The following is an 11,534-nucleotide window of genomic DNA, read 5'->3' on the forward strand; positions in this document are numbered from 1 at the left end:
ATCAAGGATAAGCTCCTGGACAGCGAGATTTCTCTCTTTCGCAGGGCGTCTTCAGTTGATAGCCTCAGTAATACACAGTCTAACTAACTTCTGGATATCTGCTTTTAGACTACCTAAGACATGTATTCAGGAGATAGACAGTTTGTGTGCTGCTTTCTTATGGTCTGGTCCAGTACTAAACACAAAGAAAGTGAAGGTCTCATGGAAGGATTGTTGCAAGCCTAAGGATGAGGGAGGGCTAGGCCTACGATCAATCAAGGAAGCAAATGATGTATCATGTCTGAAGCTGGTGTGGAGAATAATGTCATCCAAATCATCACTGTGGGTTCGATGGATTAACAGATATTTGATTCGCAAGAACACTTTCTGGTCGGTCAAAGAAAGTAGCTCATTGGGATCATGGATGTGGAAGAAAATATTGAAATACAGAGCGGTGGCGACGCGGTTCTTAAAGGTGAAAGTCAACAATGGATCATCGACGTCATTCTTGTTTGATCAATGGTCGGCTCTGGGCAGACTAATAGACAGTTAAAATGGCAGAGGGATGATAAATCTGGGCATCAAGCTAAACGACACAGTGGAAAAGGCACTGCGTCATCACCGCAGAAGGAAGCATCGGGAAGAGATTTTCAACGCAACAGAAGACGAGATCACGGCTCTGCGACTGCAAGGACTGAATCATAACGAGGACGTGCACTTGTGGAAAACAGGGGAAAACAACTACAACACAAACTTTAGCTCAAAAGAGACATGGAAGCTCATCCGTGTCGAGCAAGTAAAGGTAGACTGGTGCAAAGGTATTTGGTTTCCCTACAATACGCCTCGCTTCTCCTTCATGGCTTGGATTGCAGTTCAGAACAGGCTCCCTACGGGTGACAAGATGCTAGGCTGGAACACAGCTGCTACTACAGCCTGCTGTCTCTGTCCCGAACCGTTAGAAACTCGCAACCACCTTTTCTACAAATGCACTTTCTCAGAAGAAGTTTGGAAGAATCTAACCCACAAACTACTGTCCCGGCAATACACGAACGAATGGGAAGAGATCGTCAAGACTCTAACAGGCCAGGCAAGCTCAACCCGTCTGTTCCTGATCAGATATGTTTTTCAGTCCACTCTGTCTGCTATTTGGAAGGAGAGGAATGGCAGAAAGCATGGAGAAAAATCAAATAGTCCTGCAACTATTATCAAAGGAGTGGACAAGGCCGTAAGAAACAGGATCACTAGCTTACGTCTTGCGGGAGTGTGCAAACACACAAAAGCCATGGAAACATGGTTCTCAGTTCGTTGAACTCTGGTTTTTATTATCTTAGTTCCATTTCAATCTCATAAAAAACTCTAAGCTCAAGTAGCATCTAGTGTACAAACGTTTTTTCTTGAATGAATTTAACATTAATTCAACAAAAAAAAAAACGAAAAGAGTACATATAGTGAATAATAAAATAATAAGATGATTGATGAAGAGAGATACAAAAATATAATGAAAAAATTGTACAATCACACAAGTGTTTAACAATATACAAGATAAAACAAGATTGTTAGTAGTCGAGAATACTGAATAGTCTCATGACTGACTCTTTGAGATATGAGATGATACTATTAGCATTGATATTAATTAATATCAAACATACATTATTTATCTTCAACCTTCAAAAAACATGCAAGTCCAACACACACAGTAACACAGGACACAAAGTCATTAACCTCGAAATACACTTAATAGGCAAACGTCACGATGCTAAGAGCACTCCTCTCTTATGTCCTGAAACAGCATTCCAAAGCCTCTCATACCCTTCTTTATAGTACTCAAGAGACATACATAATTGTCTTATGGCTTCTCTTTTCTGCTCAGCCACGTCAGATGCAGCCACTCTCGTCCTCTCAACTTCTTCTGCAAGCTCACTCGACCGTCTTCTTAGCCTCACGTGCTCCATGTGAAGCTCCTTCATATGCTTTTCCATTTCCTTTATCTTCTCTTCTCTCTTCCCAATCTCATCTCTCATCACACTCATCTTCTCGGATTCTCCTTTAAGCTTCTCCTCTATCCCAGCTTTCTCTTCCCTGATCAGCCTTATATGTGATTCCAGCTCTCTCAATTGCTCTCCAAGCTGGCTTCGTTCTTCAACGAGCTTTGACATCTCTCCCTTGATCTGTGCTTTCTCTGGGAATATCTTCTCTTCAGCGTCAGAGACTGCTGTCTTCAGCGACCTTACCTCGTTATCTCTGTCCTGTAAACTAGTTTTCACCATTGCAAGTCTCTCGACCAACTTCGAGACTTCTTTCTTCTCTGCGTTGAGCTTGTTTCCGAGAGTATCAGCGTCCTTTTGAGCCAACTTGAGCTCATGCTGTACTCTCTGAAGCTCCTCTTTCGAGATACTCAGCTCTTCCTCCAAGGCATGCACCTTTTCATCTTTATCCAAATCAAGTCTCTCTTGAGTTTCTGCTCTAGAGGACATGCAGCTCTGAAGCTCAACCTTCAGATTAGTAATCTCTTCTTCTTGCATCTGAATCTTTTCATTAGCTTCTCTAAGCTCTCCTTCATATACAGTAATCTTGTGAAGGAGATCAGTGTTGTTGACATTTTCTTGCTGGAGAAGGAGCTTCTGTTTTGTTTCTTGAAGATCAAGCTCTAGATCAGCCATCCTACGGATCAGTGCCTCGTCACCATCTTCATCACTAGCAGAGGAATGATCATGAGCCGAGTCAGAATCAGAACCAGAATCAGTCAAAGATGATGAATCTTCCTCTTCCTTAAGACGGCGACTCGAGGTAGGAGATGATTGGTCAAGAGAGCCCTGTGAGTGTATCCCAGAGGGATGGTTTTTCTGAAGTTCACCACTAGCTTGATCATAACGCTCAGCCAAAGCGCGGTACATGCGGTAAAACTCCTCCACAAGGTGGATTAACTCGGGACGCTTCTGGTAATACATCTGAGCTTTCTTGGCAAAAGAGTCTGCGTCTTCTTCAATCAACTTTAACATGTGCTTCACACGGTCATCCATCTCTGAGAAGCCCATAACAAGAACCGAGTTCAATACATTAAGTGGAGATATATCTTAATGGTAAAGTGAGATAACATTACTCTCAAGATTCTCTGCAAGCCACTTTGAGTTCTTGGGACAATTGTGACTGTCCCACCACCATGAGTGTGATTTCTTGGTCACAGACCTCTTAAACTGCTTCTTGCTAAGTACCTGAAAAAAAAATCAGAAAAAGTGAGTAAATCTTAGGACCAAGAGACCAAACACAAGGACCAAGATAACATGATGGTTTCTTACCGCAGACGAGGCCATGACTTTGAGGGGGTGTAGAGAATCTTAGAAACGCCTACAAGAAGATTCAAGATCTTCAGTTAATGTTTAAAAGACTTGAGTGTCTCTTGAAGATTTGCTTGAGTTTATCGAAACAAGTGGGACAAAACAAAACTAGATGAGATGAGATAAGAGGAAGAAGATAGGATTGTGCATGCGGCAAAGGAGACACGTGAAGCTTTAACAACCCATTTTGGCATTTGCACAATTTTCGAGAAGTCCAATTTTTTTTTTCCATCTAATATATATTATTAAGGGTGAATTTGTGTAATAGCCAAATTAAAAAAAAAATTAAGAATATGGTTATGATGTTGACATTATTAGATCTCCTAGCTTTTTTACTATTTTCTTCCGGTTTTATCCATTTGTGAAGCAAGTTGACGGTAAGATTATTGTTGTGGCGTTTATGATATCAACGTGTTGACTATAATGTCATTTTATAAATAGAATAGAACATGCTATAACTGACATAGTTCACATTAATGAAAATTATTTAAATATATTATACTATGTATGTTTACAATTAACAAATAGCATAAACGTAACTTTTTTGACAGATAATTCAGCAATATATTACATGATTACTAACCTCTAAAAAAAAATATAAAACTTTAACCCAAATATCAACATATGCAAATAGAATAGTAACAAACGAAAGTATGTCAAAATTTAAACGTTCTATTACATAACACCAAAATAGTATAGAACACCAACTTCATCTCAACCTCTAAAATCTAGATACTAAACCTTATCTCAATTCCACCCAAACTCTTAAACCCTAAACCTTAGATCCTAACCATATTCCTTCACCTTATAAATATTAAACCCTAAATTCTAATCACTAAACCCTAATCCAAATCTAAACCCTAATCCAAATGTAAATATTAATCTAAATGTAAATCCTAAATTCAAATATCAAAATATATTTCTAAATAATATAGAACACTAAACCCTAAATTCTAATTAGTAAACCCTAAACATAAATATAAACATTAACTCAAATATAAACTTTAGACCCAAATATAATGGAACAATAATAAATAACATATTACAAATGGTGAAACTTTGAAATGTTTATTCCTCACCTTATAAATACTAAACCCTAAATTTTAATCACTAAATCCTAATTTAAATGTAAACCCTAAACCCAAATATTAAAATATATTTTTAAATAAAGTAGAACACTTTTTATTAACATACAAATAGAATAGAACAAAATAAAATAGTATAGGAACATGTGGTGAGAATGAAAGAAAATGAATGGTAACCGGTAATCGAAAAAGAAGAAGGTCACTTAAATTTTTATTAACTGGATGATAGGGCCGGGGTAATATAGTATATATTATAAGAATAATGGATGTACTTTTTTTTTTGGTTAGATGCTAAATTATGGTTTATTTTGTAGCCATCTCACCTAATTTCCCTATTATTAATGGATCTAAGTCCAAGCCCGAAGGCAAAACCATACAAACATAAGGCCCGACATAAAGGGCAGACTGAAACACGGATCTAAACAGCAAGCCAAACTAAAAGGAACTGCGCCACTACTAACCACGCGGCACGATCAACACACGGCCATCTACGTGCCAGTCTCTCCTTACACGCTTACCACGCGTCTCGTCTTCTCGAATCGAGACCCAAACACCGGAGCAAATTCCGATCGCCAGTCTCCCGTATTCCACCTGATACTCGTCGGAGAACCTCGTCTCCATCTCTTTTCTGACCAAAAACCCACTGCCAACAACTGTATTGGCTGTATAGGGTTTCGTCAGTTTCTTAACTCCGGAGAAAAACCACCGCAACTGAACGGCGCCTCACCGGACCTCGCCTTTGGCATGCGTCTACCACGCATCCAACTCATCACCAGACCCAATTCCACAGAGAGCATCCATCGATAGAAACCGAGATCTCATCTTAGATTTAAGCCAACGAAATTTTACAAAACTAAGCCGGCCGTCAACACCACAGGAAAAATGACGACGCCGAAATCTAAGCCGGACGGTCACCAGAGTATAAGCACACCACCGGAGTCAAGAGCCGGAAACTTCGTCGAAGAGAATGCGAACAACCGGAACCAAATCCAGTCAACCACCACGAAGAAGATGTGACGCTGGAAAGGAAGCCCACCGTGGACAGATTCTCGCCGGAAAACACCGGCCTTAGTTTTCTCTCCTTGCTTCCTCTGGGTAAAATCGATGAGAGGAAACAGAGCAGAAGGAGAGAGTCCAAATATTCTCAGCTTTTACCAGTATTTTATATACCAGAGTAATCGATGAAACTAATAATATAACCGTATATTAAATAAAGAAGAAGAGAAAACAACTTTTCTTTTGAAATAAAAGGGACAAAAAGTTGTCCAAGGATAAAAGCTTACTTTAGACAAATGCAGAAGAACAAAGAGTTTATGATTAAGAATGCTCATAGAATGGTCTTCATAAAGCCCTTTATATCATCTGCCTTGAAGATGATTAATATAATCATAAACTAATCATCTGTGTCCACCTTCCTAAATAAAATATTGTAAGTAATATCGCATGAATCTTAAAAAATCGTATACGCGGCTCTGAAAGTGTGAATACGCTTTCTTTACACGTCACAGCATCTCACCTGCTTATTTTAATTTTCTTAAAGTCTTCTTTGTGTTAGAAAAAAGAAAGACTCAATGATTGTAACATAGTGTTATGATATGGGAGAACATCAATGGCGGATCTTCAACGTCCAAAATTTTGCATGTGGTGTCGTTGTGATTCGAGTTAGACAGAGAGAGATGGATATATGAAACTTATTTTTTCTGACATCACACCAAACCTTCAACAAACTTAGAAACTTAATGAATTTACAAGCTAGCTAAGTTGATGGTGAAAGATATTATGGATAATTATCAATCAAGACATGTGATCCATATTGATTATTCTCTATTCCTCTCTAATTATGTAATTTATCCTATCATTATCCTTGCAGTATCACCTTGTCATTACTTTGATTTTCATATTTATGTGTATTTGCTCTAAAGATATAATGCAATACAACACAGTATTCCATAAAAGATAGCCATAATCAACTATGCAATATTGGTGTAATGGTAAAACAAACTTTGGATTGCTAAACAATCCAAATTCGAAAGCATTTTTTACCTTTCATCCTGTGACCACTTGGATATGAACTCATTGCTTACAGTTTATTTGGATATCAAAACGAATTGGTCTGTGGGCTATATTTTCCCTTGAAAATTAGTTTGAATTTTTTTATAGGTTCAAAATACATTTTTAAAAATAGCCATAATCTAAAAAAATAATTAAACTCTGATGATGCAATCGCGTATTGAGTAACTAAGAAGATAATTCGATTCCTACTACAGAATTGACTACTCTTTTTTGACAAAATATTGAATAATCTGTTGGGTTTATTAAAAAATGTAATATTGGTTTGGGTTTTATGTCCTGTTTGGTTTTATGTTCATCAAAGGTTTGTTTGGTTTACTATTGACAAATGAAGATTTTGAACTGGGTTTAACAAAATTAACATCTGTGGGAAATAAGATCGAAATTTTATTTTCGAAAATAAATAGAATGAAGTCATACTTCAAGAGACATCTGATGCTATATTATAGTTCTCGTTGGAAAATAGCTAATAGCTCTTTATTCTGTTAAAATGAAGTAGCAGTGGACGTTAAAATAAACGCGTAGCACAGTTCAGGCTCAAGCATTTGGCGCATACCCATCCATGATGAATTTCAATGTCAATGGAGTCAATTTGGCATCAACCCACCGTATTGACTTCAAAAAAAGAAGTGATCGCCTATCTCATATCTAAACTATTAAAGGGGAAGTACATTTTGTACTTAGCCCTGACTTTTCCACAAAAATTACCAATCTATGCCACTCTTCAAAACACTGTAGTTTTATATATTGATGTCCCATTAATTTTGTAAACCAAAAACGTTTAATACACCAAACCCTTCCATTAATTTCGCAAGCCAAAATAAATACCCCATCGCGAGATCTTAACAAAATATTCCCAGTACTTGGAAACAAAATAACTATCAAAGATTTTTTCCTATTTCTACGATGTCAATATAATGAAAACAGATATTTATTAATTAAAACAATCAGCATATTCTTTCATTTAAACTTGCAAAACTCATATTCCTTAAATGTACTGTATATATTCGATTTTTAATTATTGTATAATTAAAACGGAACCTGCATATTCTGTTTTGATTTTGCGTGACCATCAAAACTACCAAAAGATTGCGATTTATCCTGTTAAACCTAATCACATTACCAAGTATATATATAGCTCACCTTTCATGCTTGAAAAACATATCGACGGAACCCACAAAAAAACATGTCTACGGTTACAACTTTTGTCCCTCTCACCAAACTAAAGCCTTACAAAGACAACTGGGGCGTTCGAATGAAGTGCTTGCATTCATGGAAGCAAAAGACACCTTATGGAGGGGGTTCCTTTGAGATGATTTTCACTGATGAATGGGTAACGTTTAGTTTATAGTTTTTTCTAATAATTATAGTTCTTTGCTTTACTTCATTCCAACATGAACGTTTTTATAGGGTAACAAGATCCAGGCTACTTGCAAACGTACCCTCATGTACCGAGTTTAACGTGACTTGCTGAGAGGGGAATGGGGAGTTATTGAACTCGGCAAAATATAAAAAAGTAAATTAGAAGACAGGTCTTCAATACTCAATTAAATTTCATTCAAGAAACTCAGAATCTTTATGCCAAAATCTGAAAGCTAACCAAATATCTATCTTCTACAGTTAGTAGAGTGAAGAAATGAAACAAAAAAATAAAGGAGACTATTTACCATTTCTTACCGATCAGAGTAATGCAAGACTTTTTCCCTGTTCTTCAAACTGGAGCCGTCTCTGTGTATCCCATCGAAACCTATTGCTAATCCAGAGCTTAGTTGGTCTCTGCAAAATATAAAAAATGTAAATTATTATACAGGTCTTCAATACTCGAGTAAATTTCATTCAACAAACTCAGAATCTTTATGCCAAAATCTGAAAGCTAATCAAATCTCTATCTTCTACAGATACTAGAGTGAAGAAATTAACTTTATCTTTTTGTTTTGTTGAAAGCAGGCGATTCTAATATGCCCATCACAATTTTAGCCGACCACTCTGTCCATTATGTATGCAATGTCCATTTTTGTTCTTCTATTTTGAAAATTCCTATATCTGCAAGTAAACACAATATAACATAAGACCCATACGACGATTAAGATGAGACCCTTATCTTGAATTGTGAATCTTCAATTCTGATTACAATATCAAAAAAACCTTGAGATTTATATAGAAGAAAAATTAAACAATAAGATTTACCTTTCTCTAATGAAACACTTGTGTAAGAAAGAAAGCTTCCTTGAAACCGTGAATCTACAGATCGAAGATAACTATCAATATATCATAATCAAAACATAACAGCGAGATCATTAAAAACAATTCAAGATTGACCAAAATCCAAACCTTTCTTTGCTAGCAGAATCGATGTTTTGTTAGAAAAAACTGATCAGAAGAGGGTGTGAATCTAGAAGAAACGATAGCTAAGGAGAAAAGGAAAAAAATTAGACGATCTACTTTTTCCTAGAGAGATGAAAAGTCAATTCTTTTTTTACTTGGAAACATAAAAAAAAAAACAGTTTGTTCCCTGAAAAAAATTATAACAGAACCCTAAAGAATCTTCGATGAAACATTGTTCGTATGAGCCAAAATCAATATTGTTATTAAAGCCCAAATTGTATCACGATATTGGGCTTCCAAAATCACAATTTATTTTCATTTGGTTCTTTGTTTTTTTACTTAAGGAAATAAACTGAAGATTATTAAATTATGTAAAAAAATTATTATACTAACTAACATAGATTTTGTCATTGTAAAATTAGTAAATATATTGCATAATATTATTTACTATTTAATAAACATTTTTTTGAGAGTATAGACTATGAAAAATATATGATACACTACATTGCACATATCATAAAACTTTAAGATAATATAAACACCATTCAAACTGAAAAGAGAAATTTTTTTGTACATATTATAATATGGAACTCATTTTATATTCAAACACTTTAGATAATATTTACACCATACAAACTGAAAAAAGAAAATGTTTTATACATATTATAATATGGAACTCATCTTATGTAAAATTATATAACACATGAATGAAAAATTAAAAAGAAAAATAAAGAAAAATATGTCACCCGCGCGGGCGCGCGGGTCAGAGGCTAGTGTATTTTTTAAAACAATACAAAATGATAATAATAGAAAGAGACACAATACCACCAGACGTGGTTGAGCAGAAAAGAGTGGCCCCTGCATCTTTAGTTTCCTCTTTAACCAAATGAAGACTCTCTTTCTCAACACCAAGTTGAGTTTCTGCTTCAGAGGAAATGCAACGATTAAGCTCAATCTTCAGATTAGCGATCTCTTCTTCTTGCATTCGAATCTTTATATTAGCTTCTTTAAGCTCTCCTTCATATACAGTAATTTTCTGAAGGAGATCAGTGTTGTTGGCACCATTAAGACGTTCCTGTTGTAGCTGGAGTTTCTCTTTAGTTTCTTGAAGCTCAAGTTCTAGATCAGCCATCCTACGGATCAATGCCTCGTCGCCATCTTCATCATCAGGAACCGATTTAGACTCAGAATCAGAATCAGAATCAGACAGAGATGATGAGTCTTCTTCATCTTCCTTATGAGGGTGACTCGATTTCTCTTGGGAAGTAGGAGATGATTTCTCAAGAGAGCCCTGTGACTGTGTCCCAGAGAGATGCATTTTCTGAAGTTCACCACTAGCTTGATCATAACGCTCAGCCAAAGCGCGGTACATGCGGTAAAACTCCTCCACAAGGTGGATTAACTCGGGACGCTTCTGGTAATACATCTGAGCTTTCTTGGCAAAAGAGTCTGCGTCTTCTTCAATCAACTTTAACATGTGTTTCACACGGTCATCCATCTCTGAGAAGCCATAACAAAGAACAAGATCAATACATTAAGTGGAGATATATAGATCTTTATGGTAAATAAGGCAACATATATACTCTCTAGATTTTCTGCAAGCCACTTCGAGTTCTTGGGACAATTGTGACTGTCCCACCACCATGAGTGTGATTTCTTGGTCATAGACTTCTTAAACTGCTTCTTGCTAAGATCCTGGGAACGTCAGACATAATTGAGTAAATCTTAGGACCAAGAGACCAGAACACAAGGACCAAGATAACATGATGGTTAATTTCTTACCGCAGACGAGGCCATGACTTTGAGAGGTGTAGAGAATCTTAGAAACGCCTACAAGAAGATTCAAGATTGTTAACGAGGTAACTAATAAAATGTTAAAAGACTTGACTGTCTGGTATTGAACATCTGCTCGACTTTATTGAAACAGTTGGGACAAAACAAGACACGTGAAGCTTTAACATCCCATCTTGCCAAAATTTTCAAGAAATCCTAAGATTTTCAGCATTTAGCCGCACTTTATTTGTATGAAACTAATAATATAATTGTATATTACAGAAAGAAGAAGAGACAAAAAGAATAGGAGGATATATAAAAGCTTACTTTACACAGCTCAAGAACAAAGGGCTTATGACTGAAAATACTCAAAGAATGGTTTACATAAAACCCTTTATATCATCTTCTGCCTTGAAGATGATTAATCTAATAAAAAATGCTAATCAACTTTGTTCCACGTTCTCCAAAGAAAATATTAAAGATAATCAAAAGAGTATCTCAGATGAATCTTGAAATCTACACGTCACAGCTCACCTGCTTATTTTAATTTTCTTGTCACAGCTCACCTGCTTATTTTAATTTTCTTGAAGTCTCCTTTGTTTTAGAAAAAAAAGAAAGACGCAATGATTGAGACATTGTGTTATGATAAGAGAAAAAAAGATATGGGAGAGCGTTAATGGCGGATCTGCAACGTCCATGATTTTGCATGTGGCGTCTTTGTGATTCGACAGAAAGATATCAGATATGAAACTTATTTGTTCTGACATCAAACCAAACCTTCAACAAACTCACTAGACACATATATAATCTATTAAAACTGAAGTACAAATTTAAAATAACCCAGATTTTTCCTAAAGAATTACAAGTGAATACCATTCCCTTTTTTACTCTTAATCATAAATAATTTTAATAAATAAAATTACAAAATACATAATAGATATTGTATCCTTGAAATATCATATGTGAT

The 11,534-nt window shown here is 35.9% G+C and overlaps 3 protein-coding genes across 3 annotated transcripts; 1 reads left to right on the top strand and 2 right to left on the bottom strand.

The window, feature by feature from the left end:
* Positions 1-544: 544 nt before the first annotated feature.
* Positions 545-1,288, top strand: LOC130506046 (uncharacterized). The gene has a single exon (XM_057000653.1). The coding sequence runs from the start codon at positions 545-547 to the stop codon at positions 1,286-1,288; it is 744 nt and encodes a 247-aa protein (XP_056856633.1).
* Positions 1,289-1,581: 293 nt separating this feature from the next.
* On the bottom strand, positions 1,582-3,523 carry LOC108848099 (protein NETWORKED 4B). The gene is made up of 3 exons (XM_018621515.2): positions 3,276-3,523; positions 3,080-3,191; positions 1,582-3,001 (listed from the first exon to the last, which is right to left on the bottom strand). Exons 1-3 carry the CDS (start codon positions 3,288-3,290, stop codon positions 1,728-1,730), a joined length of 1,401 nt encoding a protein of 466 aa, XP_018477017.1. The 5' UTR covers positions 3,291-3,523; the 3' UTR covers positions 1,582-1,727.
* Positions 3,524-9,557: 6,034 nt separating this feature from the next.
* On the bottom strand, positions 9,558-11,243 carry LOC130506047 (protein NETWORKED 4B-like). Its single transcript, XM_057000654.1, has 4 exons — positions 11,102-11,243; positions 10,577-10,624; positions 10,378-10,489; positions 9,558-10,294 (listed from the first exon to the last, which is right to left on the bottom strand). Exons 2-4 carry the CDS (start codon positions 10,589-10,591, stop codon positions 9,558-9,560), a joined length of 864 nt encoding a protein of 287 aa, XP_056856634.1. The 5' UTR covers positions 10,592-10,624; positions 11,102-11,243.
* Between the last annotated feature and the right edge of the window lie 291 nt (positions 11,244-11,534).

Source organism: Raphanus sativus, unplaced genomic scaffold (assembly GCF_000801105.2).
Source record: "Raphanus sativus cultivar WK10039 unplaced genomic scaffold, ASM80110v3 Scaffold2837, whole genome shotgun sequence".
Taxonomy (NCBI): domain Eukaryota; kingdom Viridiplantae; phylum Streptophyta; class Magnoliopsida; order Brassicales; family Brassicaceae; genus Raphanus; species Raphanus sativus.

Coding starts and splice junctions, on each gene's coding strand:
- LOC130506046 (XM_057000653.1), top strand. CDS start 545: ATGATAAATCTGGGCATCAAGCTAAACGACACAGTGGAAAAGGCACTG.
- LOC108848099 (XM_018621515.2), bottom strand. Junction 3,002..3,079: donor GCTTGCAGAGAATCTTGAGA/GTAATGTTATCT, acceptor TGGGCTTCTCAG/AGATGGATGACCGTGTGAAG.
- LOC130506047 (XM_057000654.1), bottom strand. Junction 10,295..10,377: donor GCTTGCAGAAAATCTAGAGA/GTATATATGTTG, acceptor ATGGCTTCTCAG/AGATGGATGACCGTGTGAAA.